The 21,800-nt window shown below is 38.4% G+C and overlaps 1 protein-coding gene across 1 annotated transcript in view; it reads left to right on the plus strand.

Annotated features, from left to right (window-relative positions):
* Positions 1-1,728: 1,728 nt before the first annotated feature.
* The window catches only part of KBTBD12 (kelch repeat and BTB domain containing 12), an 88,453-nt gene continuing 68,381 nt past the window's right edge, over positions 1,729-21,800 (plus strand). The window contains exons 1-4 of the mRNA XM_010356646.2: positions 1,729-2,111; positions 9,082-10,263; positions 14,240-14,510; positions 16,611-16,761. Of these exons, the coding sequence (XP_010354948.1) occupies positions 9,194-10,263; positions 14,240-14,510; positions 16,611-16,761 (1,492 nt within the window). The 5' untranslated portion in view covers positions 1,729-2,111; positions 9,082-9,193. The remainder of the gene's footprint in view (positions 2,112-9,081; positions 10,264-14,239; positions 14,511-16,610; positions 16,762-21,800) is intronic.

Here is a 21,800-nt window from a genome sequence, read left to right on the forward strand (position 1 = left end):
TGCAATGAGCTGAGATCACACCACTGAACACCAGCCTGGGCGACAGAGCGAGACTCCGTCCCTGCCCCCCTCCCCCCAAAAGTAACTAATTCTGTATGATTCTGCTCATATAAGGCACCTAGAATAGGCAAATTCATAGAGGCAAAAAGTAGATTAGAGGTTACCGGGTGCTAGAGGGGAGGGAGAAATAAGTTATTGTTTAAGGAGTACCAAGTTTCTTTTGAGATGATGAAAAAATTCTGGAAATGGGTACTGGTTATGGTTGTACAACATTATTAACATAATGCCACTGACTATGCTTAAAAATGATTAAAATGGTAAATGTTATGTTATGTGTATTTTACCACAAAAAAAAAAAAAAAAAAAAAAAAAGGAAGAGGTGGGCAGAAGAGTTAGCGTTAAAGGGATGCTGAGAGGTGAAGCCAGCTGGACTTCTGGGTAGGGTGGGGACTTAGAGAACTTTTCTGTTTTACAAGAGGATTGTAAAATGCACCAATCAGCGCTCTGTAGCTAGGATTGCAAATGCACCAATCAGTGCTCTGTGGCTAGCTAGAGGTTTGTAAAATGCGCCAATCAGCACTCTGTAAAAACACACCAAGCAGCTCTCTGTGGCTAGCTAGAGGTTTGTAAAATGGACCAATCAGCACTCTGTAAAATGGAACAATCAGCAGGACATGGGCCGGGACAAATAAGGGAATAAAAGCTGGTCACCCAGCCAGCAGAGGGAACCCGCTTGGGTCCCTTTCCAGGCTGTGGAAACTTTGTTCTTTTGCTCTTCACAATAAATCTTGTTGCTGCTCACTGTTTGGGTCTGTGCCACCTTTAAGAGCTTTAACACTGTGAAGGTCCATGGCTTCATTCTTGAAGTCAGCAAGACCGAGACCAGGAACCCACTGAAAGGAACCAACTCCAGACACAATGCATGTGAGAAAGACTCAGCCCTATTTTCTGACTTTGAAGCTGGAGAAAGGAGCCAGGAGCTAAAGAATGAAGACATTTCCAGAAGCTGCAAAAGGGGAGGGACAGATTCGCTCCAGGAAGCCCCAGAAACAAATACAGCCCTGCTGACACCTTGATTTCAACCCAGTGAGACATATTTTGGACTTCTGACCTATAGAGCTAAAATAATAGTAAGATAATAAAGTTATGTTGACACCACTGAAAACAATTTTATTTTGCTTTGGTTTAAGCTAACTGAGCTAATACAGCTGCCATATTTTGTGACACTTGCCTAAGGAAGTCTTCCCATACGTGCACCGCTCCTGGCTAACCAGTCTTTTCTCAGGAGTCCTGGAAACCTCCCACTCAGAGAGGTGTAGGGCAAAAAATCACAAGCCGATGGCTCAGGATGTAGCAAATAAAAATACAAGACCAAAATGAAACCCAACCGGAACACCAAGTTAAACGTGAATTGACCATGCGATATTTGGGACATACTTAACACTAAAAATTACTGGTTGTACATCTGAAATTTACCTTTAACTGGGCCCCTGTATTTTACCTGGCAACCCTACCCCCGGGTCACAGTGAGACTACACATGGGGTCTTTTGGTCATTTTGCAAGTTTAAAAGACTAACGGGAACACTAGCATTTTTCAAAGCTCGATGTCCAAACCCTCTTTAAACACTTGTCCCCGTGCCCTCCCCGCAGGCCTTCAGTAGCTCTGGCACGCGGGCCAGCGCGGGAACACCCTGCGCAGGCGCACAGCGTTCCGCAGGGGGCTGCTCAGTAGGGTCTGGGACGCGCGCGGGGAGACCCTGTGCATGCATAAAGCCGACACCGGGGCTGTAGTAGCCGTCTAGAACCAGCGCGGGAATAGGTGCGGAGGCGCACAGTGGCTGGCCGGGCAGCGGCGGCGTGGTCTCGGGCCACCTCCAAGCCGAGGGCAGCACCTGTCGCCTCGGAGGCGCTGCCAGCCCCCTCCCTCCTCCTCCGCAGGGCGCGGGACCTCTATTTATATCGTTCAGCCGGCACAGTCCCATATTGGGCAGTGGCGTCAGTCAGGCCCGCTGGCCGCCCTGCCACCCGGTAGCGTCCAGGCCAGGTCGTGGCCCATCGCGGGGCCCCTGTGGAGCGAGTGGGGACGCGCCCCGAACCAGGCAGCACCTTCGTAAGTAGGGGTAACGTCCCAGGGAACGCGGCCCCAGTCACAAGTCCTGCCTCAGCTCCGGGCGAGGCTGAACCAGGGCTCCGGCTTGGGGCCACCGGCACTTGCAGCCTCTTCTCTAAGTGACTTTCGTTGTGGGCTGGCGCCTGGCGTCAGGTCGGGCTCAGCAGGAGCTTCCCCTGCAGGCCATCTCCGCCCGGCCAGGGGTCTCCGCCCTTCCCCGTCGGGCTGTTCAGGCTCGTAGTCTTCATAGTATTATCATCCTCTGAATTACCTGACCAATGTGTTATTGTGCCTTCCCTCACTAGACTGTAAGCACAACAAAGGTAGGGGCACTTCTCTGTTCCTGTTTGTCTTCCCGGAACCTAGGATAGTGCCGGGCACTTAGAAGGGTTCGTTTAAGTTTAATAAATGCTGAATGTATCCCTGAGCAACTCTCTTAACTTTAAAGCCAGGAGAATAATTGCCCTACGTTTTCCCCCAAATGATTCTTAAAAGGAACTAATGAGCTATAATGCAGATTAAAGCACTTTGAAAAGTATAAAAACACTGTGAAAATGCAAAACAGTGTGAACTCAGCAAAGAAAAGAAAAGTAGTCTTATTTGTCTTTATCATCCATGTGCCTGGCTGTTACTGGATGCCCGGTGTGTAGGATGGATTGTTATGAAACGAATCAGGTCTTTTTCCATGCTAGTGAGAAACACAGAGTACATTTAGGGTGGTGCGTGTGTTCTGAGCCATTTCCTACCAGCCTCTCCAAGTGTAGGATTTGAGCAAGATGGTGTTGCTGAAACAAAATAGGGTGTGGAGACGTAATCGTATAAACTGGGAGTCACAAACTTAAATGGCTGTAGGATAATGTAAATGGACAGGAAAGAGAAAAGCAACAGCGTAAGAATTACAAATAATGACCGTCACTCAGGTCTCAAAGGGGATAATGGGGCCCAGTAGATGTGCCAACTGAGAGGTGGCAGCTGGGTACTCAGGTCCTGCACATTGTTGCCGCTTGGGAATTAAGTACTCAGTGTTGCCATAGCTTTCATTTTTTTCAGTAGATGCTGGAATATTTCAGCTTAGCATGTTGACAACTAATTTACCAAAAACAAAACAAAACTCAAAAACAAAAAAAGCTGAGCAGCCAATTTGTAATCTCAGGCATAAGTGAAGCCAATACATGGCTTCAGTTGTTCCTTAAGAATGGGGCCAAATCCCAGAAAGCAGATGATGACTGGGAATTAATTTTGAGGGTGCAAGTGATAATTGGGTGTCACAGTGCAAGCTATAAGCAAGGGAGTCACTTCACTTCACGATTCTGAATGATTGATTTGACTGAGACAAGAGGATAGCAACTTGAAGCATTAAGCATTGATGAGTAGGAAAAAACACAACTGTTTTTCCGCTGCTGTCACACAACAATCAACACAGAAAATGTCTGTGACCTCTGCTAACCAAGAGGTATGTGAGGATTTCTCCCCAACAGCAAGCAATCACTTAGTTCTGCAGCAGACACCAGCTGGGTGTCCTCTCAGTGCCATTCTGACACCATCTACCTGGAGACAGCGTCAGATCCCACAGGTTAAGGGCTCAGTCCCACAGGGCTACCACTGTCTTCAGTCACTAGTCCCAGCATCCAGAGCTTCTGACTGACCCACCTCAAGTTGGGGTTCCTTCTTTGGGTTTAATTTGCTAGGGCAGCTCACAGAATTCAGAAGAACGCTTAAGTTTTCCAGTTTACTATAAAGGATATTAACATGGATACAGATGAAGAGATATATAGGATGAGATATGGGGGAAGGGGTACAGCCAGGGCCACCACTCTTCAGGAACCCACCACATGTTCAGCTATCCTGGAAGCTCTCCAAACCCTGTCCTTTTGGAGTTTTTATCAAGGCTTCATTACATAGGCATGCTTGATTGGTGATCAACTTAACTTTCTGCCCCTCTCCCTGGAGGTCAGGTGATGGAACTGAAAGTCCCAGTGCTCTAATCCTGCCTTATTCTTTCTGGTGACCAGCTCCTATCCTGAAGCTCTAGAGGCTGCCAGTCCTCAGTCAACTCCTTAGTGTACAGAAAGGTATTTATCACTTTGGAGATTCCAAGGATTTTAGGAGTTGTATGTCAGGAAAAGGTCAAACACCAAATAAATATTTTATAGTATCACAATACATTTTATATGTAGAAAAAAATCTTGAATATAATGTTTTATTAACATGGATAAAACCTAGAAAAAACAGGTTATCATTAACTTGTAATTTAGCACTAAACAAAGCATTAGTTTAATTGAACAAACCATATTGAGCAACTCCTGTGTGCCAGGTGTCATCACAGACAAGAACACAGAAGTGACCAGGTATGGTGGCTCAAGCATATAATCCTAGCACTTTGGGAGGCCAGGTCAGGAGGATTGCTTGAGGCCAGGAGTTTGAGATGAACCTGGGCAACACAGTAAGACCCTGTCTCTACAAAAAAAAAAATTAAGTGTGGTGGTGCATGTAGTGGTGCAGCTACAGGGGAGGCTGAGGTCCCAGCCTGGACAACAGAGCAAGACCCTGTCTCTAAAATAAATAAGTAACCATTTTAAAGAATACAGAAGTGATGCAGACAAGTCCTTTACCCACAGTGTGCTCATCATAGACAGGAGAGGCAAGCATCTGCAAAAGTGAATGGCAATAGCAGTGCAGCAACCACAGTGTACACAACACAGGCAAGAAAGCAAAGGGATGCGTCAGTGAGGAAGTGATATCTGAGCTGAATTTTGAAGACCCGGTTATATTTTTTTCAGGTGGATGGGGGAGATATTTCTGACACAGGTTTACATGTGTAAAGACAGAACAGCATGTTAAAGGCCCATATGCGTTAGAACTGTAGTAGTTTGGTACTACTCAAAGATTGAAAAATATAAGGAAGGAAAGTCAGGAGATGAGGCAGGAAAGGTTGGGAGGTGCCAGAATGCCTGAATGAGGGGTAGTGTTGGTGAAAATCAGCCTGGGATTTTTTTTAATGTGGGGTAATAACTTTATACATGGTGGTGGCCAATGTACAAAAGGGTCCCACCCTTAAAAATGGTTTTGTTTTAAACATTGAAACTGGGACATCATTTTCTGATAGCATAATGTCGATGTTCCTTGGTTTGCCAACCAAAGTCTGTTGGAAGTTTTTTAAACAGACTGTGGAATTTAGCCCTGTCCAAATAATTTCTCTTGTCTTCAGTTTTTCCTCCATAAAAATCAAGGGTTTCATGTTGATCAACTCTATCATGATTATAAGCTACTCACCATACTGAACTTTTTTTTTCGAGACAGAGTCTTGCTCTCTTGCCCAGGCTGGAGTGCAGTGGCACGATCTCGGCTCACTGCAACCTCCGCCTCCCAGGTTCAAGCGATTCTCCTGCCTCAGCCTCCTGAGTAGCTGGGACTACAGGCGCACGCCCTATGCCCAGCTAGTTTTTGTATTCTTAGTAGAGACGGGGTTTCACCATGTTGGTCAGGCTGGTCTCGAACTCCTGACCTCGTGATCCACTCACCTCAGCCTCCCAAAGTGTATACTGAACATTTTTATGGGAACATTTTTATGGGAAAAAAATACATGCCAGTTTAGGAATGCAGCAACTTCTTTTCCCACTGAAGGAGGATTAGGAATTGTATTTGCCCTTCTCTCTCTTGCAGGCTGATGCCAGGGATATTGAGGCGGAGGGAGGGCTATAACCACAGTTTCCAAAGCAGTCCTCATTCAGACTGAATAAGGAGGTCATAATTTTTTGTTTTTTCCAATCACTCATAAATTGGGCTACCTACATTAAAAAGAAAATTCATGATGTATCTATTATCTCTCATTCATATATATATATATATGTAAATCTGATAATGCACACATGGTTTACATGGTTTACAACATTTAGGTTTTTCAAAAGCTGTAAGTGACTCTAATGCAGTTTTAAAATTTTTTTAACTTATACAATATTTAAGATATACAAAGACGCTTTAATAATAATAAAGTATGTCTTGGATACCCACCAAACAGCTGCATAAATTAAACATTTATACAGTTGAAACTCCTTGTCATCCTTCCCTGCTTGCATCTTCTTTTTCTGCAACTCCTGAAGGGAAACACTGTCTTGCAATTGGGGTTTATAATTACCCTTCATGTTTTTATATTCCACTACAGTTGTACAGATCCTTAAAGAATTTATAATTCCAAACTTACAGAAAAGTTCCAAGAATGGTAGAAAAAACTCCTATAGGACCTATGCCAGATTCACCAAATATTCATACTTACTTTGTCAGAATCGATCATCAATATTCACTCTACTAGAATATTTAATATTGTTTTGCATATTAGAAACACATCAGTGGTAAGTGGCATGTATATTCTACAGTCCTTTTCACACATTATTATGTTTGTGAGATACAGCCACATTGACACATGTAGATCTAGTTCATTCTTTTTTTTTTTTTTTTGCTGTACTGTATTCTCGAGTGAATATACTACAATCTGATCTCCTATTAATGAATGTTTAAGTTATTTCCAAATTTTTGCTATTTCAAACAGTGCTGCTGTGAATTTAAACTAGTGAAACTTCAGCAGAACATGGAGAGTTTCCTAGAAAAGAAGGCATAGTCATATATCAACCATTATTTAGAGAAAGTAGCAACTTAAGCAGTAAAAATAATATAGTAAAGATAATGTAAAGATTATAAAATTAAACACTGTCAAACATTCGTGGCTTAAAGAAATTGACATTTTTGTACCACACTAACATTTACAGTGGTCCACTTCTCAAAACGAAATATAGTGGACAGGAGTATAACTGCTTTTTGGACTTGGAAAGTAATTAGAGTTTATTCTTGTGATTTATATGCATCTTTTCTACTCCATTTTCTCTATTATTATGGATACTATTATTATGAATGCACCAGTTCAGTCTTCTGTAAATTGAAGCAGTGAGTAACTTCCCATTTATATCACCGAGAACATTTATACAGTTTTGTTTTGCTGATGAAAGGAGAATGTACTCTGCCCTCATTACAAGGGAAAGTTACTGTCAGCTCTCTTCACTTAGGAGCTGTGTCTGTACCCAAGCAAGTCTTACCAAGAAAACTTGGTAAAACTTTACTAAGTTTTACCAAGCAAATTTTACCAAGAAAATTGTATATTATACATGCATGGCCTTACTTAATTCTCCCGAATATTCTTATGAAATTCTCAAAATGAACTTCAGGAGAGAAAACTAGAACATAAAGAGGCAAAGGAACGTGTTCATATTGCTAGATAATGGAGTAAGGATTCATACTCAGGCCTCGGCCACCCAAGCCAGAATCTGTGTTCCTAACCTTTGAGTTTACTATGCTATATCACTGGAAACTAATAATAATGTCCATTTATTGATCATTTGGATGCCAAAGACTAACTTAGCTACTTTATTTATGTACATTATTCCCATTTTAAGATGAAGAAGCCAAGGTTGAGGCTAAACTGGGATCCAAACCAGGGCTCTCTCACTTTAAAGCCCCCATGTGCCATGCCAGTGTCTTCTGTGTACCTTATATGTACAAGAAACAGTGCTGAGAATGTTTTTTGAGGTGCGGTGGCTAATATCACTGCCCAGGTATTTTTCTGGATTTCCATCAGTAAATTCATTTAGTCTATAAACCCCTAACAATTAGAGTAGCTTTCAGGAGTTGTATAAAACACAGTTGGAAGGAAGGGATACAACAAATATATATAGGCCAGTTATTTACATTTTAAAATAAATTTTTTTTGTGATTGTTGTCAAAGCCAATGTTTTTGAGACAGAGAAACTGCATCCAAGCAAAATATTTATTTAAGAAGTTGATTTATGTTTGGGAATCTGGGGATATCCAGATGTTCTTTTTAAAACAGGACATTTCACTTCTCAAAACTCTTCTGCTGGGTTTAAGCAGAGAAGTGGAGAATAGTCACCCCAAAAGGATATTATCTTACTCGTAATCTAGAAATGTATTAACTTTTGACTTTTCCCATCAATGTTATTCTTGCTGCTTGCAACTTACAGCCAAGTTAGAAACTGGAAAAGGTGGTAGAGACTTGAGATCCTCTTCTAACATTAAGTTTTCTGACTCTAGGAATGTCCTTCTTTAAAACAAAAGCTAATTTAAATTAACTTCCTTGAAACATCCCGTTTCCATGTATCCAGGGAAGGTGAAGATGAGACAGCTAGCTTTAAAAAACAGACCAGTGCTTGTTAAGGTGAAGAGAGATTCAGTCTCTGCCACTATGAACTGGGGAAATAATAAAAGCTGAGCAAGGAGGGAGGACAGAGAAATTATATGATTTTAGGCAGTTGAGGGTGATTTAGTTGTGTGTTTTAAATATTGTGATTTTCAGATCAGCTGACATTTGGTAGTGCCTTCCAAAGCCCAGTAGATATGATCTCTGTGTTATCTACTGCTTTGAATTACATGCCCCACATCAAAGTTTGAGCAGAATTTTAGTGGACTTTTTTTTCCATTTTTCCTCTTCTGGGGTATATTGTACAAGGCCCCAGTCATGAATTTGTGGACTGACCATTAAAACAGTTGGGTGTGTTTTTTGGAGGGGATGCATATAACCTTTGGGGTGATTTTTGCATCTCCTCGGAGAGAATATTAACTGATGCTCCTATATCCTCTGCCTGCAGGTCAACTGCATTTGGTAACTGGAAATGGAATTGCAAAATGTGCCCAGTTTATCGCTTCTCTTTCCATAAATGTTGGGAGGGAAGTCTTTGCAGTCCTAGAAAAATCTCTGCCACCGATTAGGAGAATTTGTGACAGCAGTTAATTTGTTACTGTTTACATAATCAAAATTAATATTTTTAGATACAAAAGTAGTTGTCTTAAACTGCTCTGCTTAGAGTGAATAATATTTGTTTATACTTTTTAGAACTAATGCTGCATATCTAAATTATAGAGAATTTTTTTCTTAGAAGAAAACTGCCTTTTTTCTTTCCCTTAGAAATGTTTCCTGACATCTCTGTAGCTTCTTGAGTAATCAGACATGCAAATAGCCCCTCGGGAATCAAGCTACACTTAAAGAAGACTTAGTTGGAAACTTTGGAGAGTAGATCATGGAGTGCAAGACTGAGGGAAAAGAAAAATACCAACATAGCTTGAATTTACTGAACAAAATTAAGAACATGAAAGAATTAGCAGAAATGATTGACGTGGTACTCATAGCAGAAGGAGAGAAATTTCCTTGCCACAGACTGGTCCTGGCTGCATTTAGCCCTTATTTCAAAGCTATGTTCACCTGTGGACTACTTGAATGCAATCAAAGGGAAGTCGTACTTTATGACATCACAGCAGAAAGTGTGTCGGTGTTATTAAATTACATGTACAATGCAGCTTTGGAGATCAATAATGCCAATGTACAGACTGTAGCTATGGCTGCCTATTTTATGCAGATGGAAGAAGTCTTCAGTGTGTGTCAAAAATATATGATGGACCACATGGATGCCTCCAACTGTTTAGGTATCTATTATTTTGCAAAGCAGATTGGAGCTGAAGATTTATCTGATCAATCGAAGAAATATTTATATCAGCACTTTGCCGAGGTCAGCTTACATGAAGAAATACTAGAAATCGAAGTGCACCAATTTTTGACACTTATTAAATCAGATGATCTTAACATATCCAGAGAAGAGAGCATTCTGGACTTAGTTCTGAGATGGGTAAATCATAACAAAGAATTGCGTGCAGAGCATCTTGTTGAGCTTTTGAAGCAAGTCAGATTGGAGCTTGTAAATCCTTCTTTTTTAAGACAAGCCCTAAGAAGGAACACAATGCTTCTGTGTGATGCAGATTGCATTGACATAATTCAAAATGCATTCAAAGCCATCAAGACACCCCAACAGCACTCTCTAAATCTGCGCTATGGCATGGAGACTACCAGTCTTCTGCTTTGCATTGGCAATAATTCTTCAGGAATCAGATCAAGACATAGGAGCTATGGGGATGCCAGTTTTTGTTATGATCCTGTATCACGGAAAACCTATTTCATCTCATCTCCCAAGTATGGAGAGGGTTTAGGAACTGTGTGTACTGGTGTTGTCATGGAAAATAATACTATAATTGTGGCTGGAGAAGCAAGTGCCTCTAAACTCTCTAGACAAAAGAACAAGAATGTTGAAATTTATAGGTGTGTGTCTAGCAGCAAATTTGCTTAATTATGTTGTTTTGATACTAGCAGCAGTAGAAGAAAGAACTGCAAAAAGTCATCACATCTTAAATTATTTGTAGTCAAAATTACCATATACATCTCCCATAAGGAATAGTATACAGAACATGCTTTTGTGTGTCTGTGTGTGTGTATATATTTATACATATATAATCTATGACTCTAAATATAAATATAGTATATATAAAAATTTATAAATGTATCACATATATTATATAAAAATATAAATGTAGCACATATAACTTTCATAATTAAATCATCAATACTTTAAAATTATTTTTTCTGTTCCTTTAATTGTTAACATATAGTTGAATCTGCATAAGTTAAATGTGTTTGTTATGATCCCATTTTAGTTTTCACTCTTAGCTTTATTTATCCATAATAGGATTTAATATACTGCTTTGCTTTTAAAGATCTTAATATAACAAGAAGGAAAGTTTATTAACACAGACTCCTTTGAATGTATTTTTTAGTTCATAGTTTAGAGTAATTAGTAATTTTTTCCTTAACCATAAATTACTAATAATCTGTCAGCTTTCATTCTGCATCCTTAATTTGTGGATTTTGCTTAAATCTCCAACATTGTAAAATGTTTGTAGTCAAAGAATGCTTTAATCCTAGAATTGTAGTAAGGGGAAAGAATGCCTGCTAAGAAGTAGCATATCATCTAGGTTTTGCTTATGAGAACACATACATTTATTTACTGTTTATTCAGCCAGTATTAAATGAGTATTTAGCAATTAAATCTAAGTGAGAAAGCTAGAAATATGCACATGGAATACATTCTAGATAGTAAAACTTTCCCCCAATATTTTTCTCCTCTCAGTTCTCTTTTACCAGGGTTTGTTCAGACTTTTCAGTCAGAAAGTAATTCTTAGCAGTGAAGATGGAACAAAAGAGGGAATGAAGAGGTCTAGTATTTTTCTGTCATCTCCTAGCATTACATTATCTGTCTCAAGCCATGGACCTGTCCCTTTTCCACATTCATGCTTTGAAGACATGTCTAGTCTCGCCTAGTAGGAGAGAGAATGCAGAGCCCTGGCTGAGTGACCTAGACCCGTGCCCATGGTGACCAAGCATGTCCCTGAGCCACAGGAGCAGCCTTCTTCAGAATTATCAGGGCCAGGAGAGCCCTGATACCGAGCCAGGAGAGCAGATCCCCACAGGAAGAGGAAGCCTTGGCTTCCCTACGTGGTTCTCACGGGTCCATGCCACCTGTTTTACACTTGCTCTTGGTTGGGTGCCCTTTTTCCACCTTAGAACCTCTTGACCCCGTACTTCAGATTCTTTACATCGTTTTTTTCTTCCTCCTCAAGACAGTCTACAATTCTGCCATCACATCTTATTTTTAATAAACTTCCAACCCTGTCAAGGTGTCTTTCAGTTTTGGTCTTCATACATCTTTCCTTTTAACTTGTTGAAAGCCCATTTCCGGCCGGGCGCGGTGGCTGGAGCCTGTAATCCCAGCACTTTGGGCGGCCGAGACGGGCGGATCACGAGGTCGGGAGATCGAGACCATCCTGGCTAACACGGTGAAACCCCGTCTCTACTAAAAAATACAAAAAAAAACTAGCCGGGCGTGGTGGTGGGCGCCTGTAGTCCCAGCTACTCGGGAGGCTGAGGCGGGAGAATGGCGTGAACTCGGGAGGCAGAGCTTGCAGTGAGCTGAGATCCGGCCACTGCACTCCAGCCCGGACGACAGAGTGAGACTCCGTCTCAAAAAAAAAAAAAAAAGAAAGAAAGAAAGAAAGCCCATTTCCCTTTCTAACAGCAAATGTCTAACTATACCCCATGTTTTCCTTCCTATTTATCTTGAACTCAACGAGGTTCTCATCACCAACTGTTTCCTCCACCTTGGTCAGAGTTAGAGTAAAAGTTATTAGTTACTCCCATCATTTCCTCCAATAATGAAATTGTCAGAAGCGTTGCTTTAGGCTTAAATGAGACTTCCAGCTGATGTTCTGTTTAGTTAAAATCTCCTAGCATTACTGGAGGTCACTGTAGTGCCAGTTTTGTGATATGCATAAGAAATTTATCATCCTGTGCTACATCCCTGTTATATTATTTGTGTATCTTATTCTTCTTATCTTCATCCAGATGTTCTTCAGCTTGCCTCTACTCATAGATTTCCATGCAGATATATTTCTCCTTGACTTAAAAGAGGAAGTAAACTAGTACTCTGGAAGATTATTTCTTTGTAAAAAAGATGTACCTTTCCATCTCCTTCACTTATCTCCATTTGTCTTTAAACTATCAATCTCTATTAGCAATGAAGGCCTTTGTCGCTATTGTTTTCTTTTTTATGTCATATCCACTTAATAGTAAATTTTAGAGTTTTATCTGGGCATTTTCTCTCCCTGTTTTCAGTTCTAAATGTGAAAACAAAAATCAGATTAGGAAGTCACCCAGCAAACATCTACTTCCTAACCTTTACAGGATGTACTTCATTTCTAGCCTATTTTCTTAAACTATGTCTCAGAAAACCCAAACCCATTTTTTAAAGTTCATTTATATATTCATTCAGTTGGCTTTACTTTGGCAGCCCCCACATATGTTACAGATACCTATTCCTCCTTTCTATTCTAAAATTCAAACAATTAAAAATAGTGATGAAAATATCGCCTGTGATTCTAGAGTCTTTGATTCTCTGCCTAGAATTACCTAGAAGACAGCCATCATAAGGTTTGATAAATTTCTGCATTCAGCTGTGACAAGCCAGACATACCCTCTTAGAAAGGAGCATGCCTTCTAACTTCCCTGTCAAGCCTCAAGTAAAGATGTCTCTTTGGGAAAGAACGTTAAGAGTTGGCCTAGACAACTGGGAAAAATTTCTATCATAGAATTAACTGGCAGGTGTTAAATGCAAAATAAGTAGTCTATACTTAAAAATTGTACTCTGTATAAAACACACGTAAGTTCCTAATTCGTTTCCAAACAGCTCAACTTTTTTCTTAATTTCCATGCTTTCCTGTTTTGTGTGTGTGTGTGTGTTTGTTTAATTTTGAATTCCAGACATACTTTCTAGATTTTCTGGGACATTTACTTTCACATATTTTTATCCCTCTGTCCCCATGAAGTACTTTTGTCCTTCTCAGACTGTGTATCTTCAATCATGATTGGAGATAAAGACTTACCATTATCATGATGCAACACAAAGGATAGCTACAAACTCATCTACCCAGTGACCATACAATGCCCCATCACACACATAATCAGTTAATGTGTTGGATTCCGGAAGGCATTGAAAGACCATATATACTATTGTCCATAGCTCTTAAGACTCTTCTTAGAGTGATACTCTGGAAGAAATTACTGAAATTGCCACATCTAGTAGATTAAAATAGATGTTAAATGCCCAGTAGACATCTACAGGTAGGTTTTTATACAGTGCTCTTAACCCAATTGTAAGCCAGCTGGAACTACAACAGTTCTTAAAATTCTACATATTCTAAATCATCCTGAGAGAAATGTATGAATTGAGATGTTTTTAGATTATCTGCCCTAAAACTGTGATTTCTTTAATGTTCATGTTAAAGTGATATTTCTTGTCCACAGAATAAGGCATTCTTGTATTTCTGCTTACTTTTATGGTAAAATTAGAAATGATTTGCCGAAAAACTTACTATTCATTCTTGATTTTCTTTCCCAGAATTATAAAATGAAGGCTACTCCTGGATAGTCTATACTTTTTCTCTATATTTTTCCTAAAACTCTTTAGGTATATGTGGTTAATTATTTTAAAGCACATTATATTTTGTTCATCATTCCTTTAAAAATAAAAGCAAACCTGTATCACTTTCTTATATTAATGTTTTTTGTCCTCCAATTGGAAGAACCATATCTCATTATTTTTGGTCAGATAATAAATAAGTGTATTTCTTGGGTAAATTGCTTTCATGTTTCCTCTAATCCTGGATACTGTTTCTCTCTTTTGCAGGTATCATGATAGAGGAAACCAGTTTTGGGAAAAGTTATGCACAGCTGAATTTCGAGAACTCTATGCTCTGGGCAGTATTCATAATGACCTTTATGTTATAGGAGGACAGATGAAAATTAAAAACCAGTATCTTATTACAAACTGTGTGGATAAGTACTCTGTAGAACGGGACAATTGGAAAAGGGTGTCTCCCCTTCCACTGCAATTGGCATGTCATGCTGTAGTGACAGTGAATAATAAACTTTATGTGATTGGAGGCTGGACCCCTCAGGTTAAGAAATTTCCTGTATACGTAATTGGCATGGCAATACCAAGTCTGGCTGCTATGTTAAAAATTGTTGTAGTTGTTGAATACTAAAAGAGTGTGACTTACATTTTGGTAAAGTGCTTTCTGTTTTATAGAATATAACTCAAGGTTTTAAAGTGTTAAAGCAATTTAGGAGAATGGATTTTTAAAGTGTGTTTTCATAGACGTGACTTGATTCAGTATTCACGCTGTGCTCTTCATAATCCTCCCATTCTTGCTAATCATGAAAAATATTTGTGCTGAGGGATTATCTGTAGGGAGCATCTAACTAGGGGGAAGAGAAGCTGGATCCTCATCCAGTTCTGTGTGTCTAATAGCTTTGTGACCTGAGGCAAGTAATTCATAGGCCTTTTCCATATTTAAAATTCTTACCCTAAGTGAGACACCAGAACACCGATCTGTGATGGCACAATCATTTCTATGAAAGCATATTGTGATTGTAACACTTGATATTTTTATTGGGCATCAGCAGGCAGAGAACCCAGAATGCTGTTTCTATTGAAGTCCAGTGAAGTGATGGCAAACTACAATGAAAAGTCAGGGGTGTGTGGCCATAGTGGCCTTCTCCCTCCCCGCTGGATGTCCTCTCCTGGTGCCTTGGCGCACTCTTCTTAGGATCACTTCAGCTGCCTCATGCCCCGACCAACCGGACTTTCTAATAAAAATTAATCTCACTAGCTCGTTGGTCATCCTCATGGCATACAGTAAATTTATTTTTGCCTGTATTATTTTTTGTTTCTCCAAATTTGCTTCAGGATAAAACTGATGCTATTTGCATTCATTTCAGAAGCTTGGAATTTGCCATTTATTTATAGTATATCATACCTGTTTTAAAAACTTAAACCTCACATTTAACACATTTAATTTTTTCTGCTGTATGTCAGAAAGTAGTACAGATTTCATCACAGCTAGCAGGAGAAACCTGACAGATTATTTGTAATTAAACTTTTTCAAAATTATCCATTTACATAGTTAATTTTGCATGCATAAGCTCCAAAAACAACTTAGAAGCTTTTCTTTGCATTTCTTTCACTAAAATAGAGATTAAATACTTAAATTAGAAGGAAAATTAAAACCATAAAGTCAACAATTGTTAATTTATAAAGTTTCTGAACAGATAATGTGAATGTTTACCTCATAGAGGAAAGGCTTTGCTACCCAATTGAGTACCTGTATAACAATTGCAAGATCACACAGGGTTGTGCATGTGTCATGGTGAGCATAACTCTTGGTATATTTAAAGTAGTTAACTAAAATTCATTGCATAAGCTTTCATAAGTATGCCAGTTATTTCTTTGTTGAACACTTGTATCACCCAAGAAAATGACACTCATGAATCCTTAGCTTGAAGTCATATAAAGTTCCACATACATGTATACAAAAGACATCATTTCACCTAACATTTATGAATAGGAAAAGCCACTTCTGTGTAAGAGTAAAATTGTTTAATTTGTACCTTCTCTAGTCATTAAAAATATATAAAATAAGTATGTTAAAATAACTGCAAATAATTTAGATTAGTCCGTAAGTCTTGAAAATTGAATTCACACCATTCCTATATAGGCCATAATTATGGTGTAAAAATAATTACGAAGACACTAAAATGTTTTGGCAACTTTGTTTCATATGGATTAGAAAAATATAAAGAAAATGTCTTCTAAATTATTAAAATTAGTTTCTCACAAATATCAAAACCAACAACTATAAAGTTTGGTAAAATAGAATTACACTTTAAATACCATTCAAGAGAGCTTGTTTTTTTTTTTTTAAGGCTTTGCAGTTGCTTCTTTAAAAAAAAAGCTGTAATAAATGTCTCACTGCTAAGATCACAGATTGTTTGCTCTAACCAAACACCTTTGGCCCATTATTTCAGAATATAAATTCCTCTGATATTGACAGTACACTTATAACCCCCGTCATGGGGTTTGGTGGGTTTATGAGTATGAGTCACTGCAGTTAACCTCTATTTATCTCTTTGGCTGTCTGCTTTGATTAATTGCATTCATGTACTCACAAAGATCGCTAAATGGTATGTTATTATATTGGCTGTCATATTTCATACAGATGGATCTTCCTGATGAAGAACCTGATCGATTAAGCAACAAACTGTTGCAGTATGACCCCAGCCAAGATCAATGGAGTGTGCGGGCATCCATGAAGTACTCTAAATACCGATTCAGTACAGCTGTAGTCAACAGTGAGATTTATGTTTTGGGTAAGAAGAAGCAGATTGCTAACAGTATAACTACTTTTATTTTCCTCAGCAGTTTGCCTCAGCAAAAATGATATGTTCTCCTTTGCACTTGTATCCCAGTTCAAATTTATATACAACTAGCTGAACTTTGTCTTTTATTTCTTGTTTTCTAGAGCACAGTCAAATAAGATTAAAGGAAGTCCATTGACATTGAGAGCAAAACTATTTTTATGGCATTTATAAGTGCCTTGGAATGTAAAAACAGTAATGATATATCCTTATATATACTACCAAATAATATACTTTGAAATAGGAATAAGCCTTTGGCCACTTTTAGTCAATGAAATGTGGGCTTTGCACCAACTGTGATGGATCTGTGCCATTAGAAGAGAAAGCCACCATAGGTAAGACTGTGCCACAGATTGTGCCAATCCTCATTTTGCCTAATCCACCAAATTTCTAGACAGGTGTTATCAAGCAATTTTCATTTGAAAGCACTTTTTTCTTATGTGTGTCTTGTACTTCTTATATGTATGGTCTTGTACTAACTATAACTAGCAAGAATTGGTAAAAGACTTCAGTTCCACTAAGGTGGGTACAATAAAAACAATTCCACAACATCCCATATGTATCCCCTATCCTTCTCCACTCCTTGATTTTTCCTGTTATGTTAAGTCCCTAGCTCTTTTAAGGACATTCCATCTACCTAACATTATCCTCCGTCACCTTCCCTCACCTTCCATAAGTATGGGAAAGAAACACTGAGGCAGGGAGGTTGACTGGACTGATGAAATGATACCTATGCCAATTCTTTATTTCATCCAATCTGCATTGATGGCCAATGGGAAAAACACGGAAAAGATGATGGATAGCAAAGACATGGCAAGGAAGAAATATGAAATAGGGGATGGAAGCAAACTAAGCATTTAAATAGAAAGTATTATGATGATGATTTTTTTTTACTAGAGGGAGGCCATTATCTCTTAGCTGTTTGCACAGCATGAAGCAAAATAATTAATGCACTCAAGAATTAGCAGTTATTTTATGATTTTAAGAACAAGAACATTATGCAACATAATTTATGACTACCTCAGTTATGAGATTCACTTATAATTAAGTTTTTTTCTCTTGATGTGTATTTCTTTGTTATAACTATATACTATGTCACAGGCCCAGAAGAGACAATCCCTAACCTATGATAGATCACCTAGGATAGGTGTATCACTCAAGGGGATGAAGGGCCTTTCTACTAAACATATTAAAGTTGGGGGCAGCCAAAAGTGGGATAAAAGTGATATATCAATTGGACCAGAATGAGAGTTCCCCCTAATGTGGAGCCACAACTATGCTAGATGTGGAATTTAAATGATAGTATATTGTTTGATAAACTACATGGGAAAGGCACTTGTGGGAACTTACACTTCATGGCATGGACACTGTCCATTGAATGAATGAAAGGAGGTAGATTTAAAAGAACATGTAAGATTTGGGTGGATGAAATCTAGAAAAGAGTACACTCCAGGAAAGGGTGCAATGAGAGGGGGCAAAAAAGAACAAATAAGGAGAATGAAATAAGCAGTGGTTTGGAGGTGAGGATGAAAGTGGTGAGAGTACAGGATAAAAAGAGCGTAAATGAGTCCACCAGGGACAGGGAGTTGTGAGAGAAAGAGCTGAGTAGTAAACTGAGAAGCAGATTATAGAGGCCTTTGGATGAAGAATTCAGGAAATACTAGTGAATGGTAAGAAACCATACAGAAGCAACATGATTAAAATGTTTTAGAAAAACTGGTGAGATAAGCATATAAAGAACACAGCAAAGACAAAAAGAAACTGGAAGTGGAGAGACTAATTAGGAAGGTTTTTACAGTAGCTTATGCTGTAGTTTCTGAATATTCAGAACTGGAGAACAGATTCATGACCACCCCAATAAGCTTTACCACCCTGTAAGATTCAGCCCAAAAGAGTCAACTTCCTCAACATTTGCTACTTAATTCCCAAATATATTTATAAACTTTGAAATGGAATGTAGTTCAGTTGTTTAGGTATTTTTGTAGTAGTCTTAGTTCATATTTAATTGTTCACTGTATATATAATTGGAATTTGGGCAATTACCATATAGAATCCTAAAACCTTATTAGTTTCAGTGACTCATATTATCTTAGCAAAAGCCCTGTCTGCTTTTAGGAATCTATATATACCCCCACTGTGTTTTGGGTCACTGTCAATTAATATAACAATGAGCCCTCTTTCTAATCCCTATAATGGATTTAATTTCTTACTATGTCCTAGATAGTCTACAGGGTATCTTCCAAAAAGCAGCCACTGAAACCTCCTTCACTAGGAAGGCAGCATGGTAAAGTAGGGAAGGCACTAGCTTTGGAGTTGAGTGTGTTTGGATTGAAATCCTGATGTACCACCTATATATTCTTGGTCTGGTAAATATTTTTATGTTGTTGCTAATATTAAAATGGGAATGCCTACCTCTTTTGAGATACTAAGATAATATATGTATAATTCCTACAATATAAGTGTTCAGATATTGTAACTTCTGTTTATTGAGCCCCTTTGTTATGGACACTTTGCTAAATTCTTTGCTTAAAGTTTCACTTAATAGTCATAAAAGCAGATAAATTATTAACTGATCTGTATAGCTGGCTAGGTATCTAGACTCATCCTCCGACTGAAAATAACCTAAAAACGTTGTAAAGCATATCTTTAGAAACCTTTTAAGAGCTGACGTGCCAGTAAGAATTTAGCAGACCAAAAGCCAAATGAAAGCAGATTTCCAACTATGAAAAACTGAAAAAGTCAACATTCTATACTTAAAAATAAAATAAAATAAAATAAAACCAGGCATATTTGTCAAAAACAACCATTTTAGATCTCTAGAAATCAATCATAAGTAACAAATTGAGAATAGTTTCTTTGTTTAAAAACAATACTGAGCTTGAAGTAAGACTTCAGGCAGTCTGTAGCATTCTCTCGTGAGGCTCTATTCCTTATCCCAGCTCATTCAACATGATAATATTGCTAGAGTGGGGCTGGCTACAAAAACCAGCAGCTTTTTTTTTGCCAAAGGGAGCTGACATATTTGTGAGTAGAGGGTGGAAAACCCACACTCACAGTGGAAAATAGGAAAAGCCTAGAGTTCTCCTAGGCTGAGGTCTTAGTCCTGGTTGGTACAACAGCAGACAAAAGAACTGGCCAGAAATTTAACAGGAAGATCCTGGAAATCAGAAAGTCACAGAGAGACTTGATAAACTCATCCCCTGGAGGCCAAGAAAGCTGCATAAACATGCAGCCCCATAGAGAGTCCAAGCTCTCCACACATTCCTAGCTGACTGGTAGGTTGAGCACATGTACAGAGCAGATCCCAGAGGACCAGGCAGAAAGTGAAAGTCATAGCAGACTTGGAAACTATCTGAACTTTTAAGGTACTCCCATGCAGATCCACCAGGAGAGAGTGGAAGCCTTACTGGTGTTTGACTACAACCACCAGTCGTTGACAGAGACTAAGCTATGCAGAAATAAGGGTAACTCATAGGCTAAAATACAAAAATGTGTAAGATTTCCCCTCTGAAAACAGAGGGGAAACCACAGCAAACAGTAGAAGAGGCATATTCAGTTTAGGTAAATTACTTAAAAACAACTACAAAAGGCAGTCAAAAAAACAGAAAAGAAAGAAACCCTCAAAGAAAAAAAAAGAAAATCAGGATAAAAAGTTGCTACAATATATTATCCATAATGTCTAGTACCAACGAAAAATTACAACACATGCAAAGGAAAAGAAACAGAAAAGCATAACCCATTTGGGGGTGGGGGTGGTGCAGAAGTATTCAATAAAAGTTGTCCCTGAGTGAGCCTGGATGTTGGATTTAGGAGGCAAAGTCTTCAAAGTGACTATCAAATATATGTTCAAAGAATTAATGGAAACCAATTTTAAAGAATTAAAGGAAAATATGACAATGAGTCCACTATGATATTGATAAAGAATAGAAATTATGTAAAAGAACCAATGAAAATTTTAAACTTGTAAAGTACAATAAACCAAATAAAAGTGCACTGAAGGGGCTCAGTAGCACATTTGAGATGTTAGAAAAAAGAATCAATGAACTTGAAATCTATAGAGATTATATAATCTGAAGAAGAGAGAAAAAATTGGAGAAAAATTAGCAGGGCTCAGAGTCAGGTGGAATAATATCAAACCTATGAACAGATGTTTCATGGGAATCCCAAAAGGAAATGAGAGAGAGAAGTAATAGTCAAAAATTTCTGAAATTTGATGGGAAAACATTAATCTACAGATCCAAGAAGTTTATCAGACCTCATGTAGGATAAATTCCTAGAGGTCCTCACGTAAATACGTAATAGAAGAACTACTAAAGACAGAAAATTCTTAAAAGCAGCAAGATAAAAATGCCATATCATGTAGAAGGAAACAAGAGTATACGTAACAGATGAGACTTACCAGAAACTCAGAGGCAAGTAGGCAGTGGAATATTATATTCAAAGTGTTACAAGAAAAAAATGATCAATCAAGAATTCTGTATCCAGCGAAACTGTGCTTCAAAACTTAAGGTGAAACAGACATCCCCAGATGAATAAAGATGGAGACAATATGTGGCTAGCAGACTTACAAGAAATACTAAAGGAACACTAAAATCCTTCAGACTGAAAGGAGGTGATGCTAGACAGTAACCTGTGTCCAAAGGAAGAAATGAATAGCACAAGAAATGGTAAATATATAAAGAAATATAAAGGGCTGCATAATACATGTTTTTCTTTTTTCTTCTCTTAGTTTCTTTAAAAGATATAAAAGAATACAGATGCTCCTCAACTTACAGAGGCATTACGTTCCAATAAACCCATCATAGGTTAAAAATATAAAAAGTAAAAAATGTATTTTATGCCCTGATAAGCCCATCATGAAGTTGAAAAATCTTAAGTCAAACCATCATAAGTTGGGGACCATCTGTAAAGCAGCAATTGTGATACTATATAGTTAGGTTTTTCACATATGCAGTTGTAATATATATGACAATATCAGAGAGTAGAGGAGG

Source organism: Rhinopithecus roxellana, chromosome 1 (assembly GCF_007565055.1).
Source record: "Rhinopithecus roxellana isolate Shanxi Qingling chromosome 1, ASM756505v1, whole genome shotgun sequence".
Classification (NCBI taxonomy): Eukaryota; Metazoa; Chordata; class Mammalia; order Primates; family Cercopithecidae; genus Rhinopithecus; species Rhinopithecus roxellana.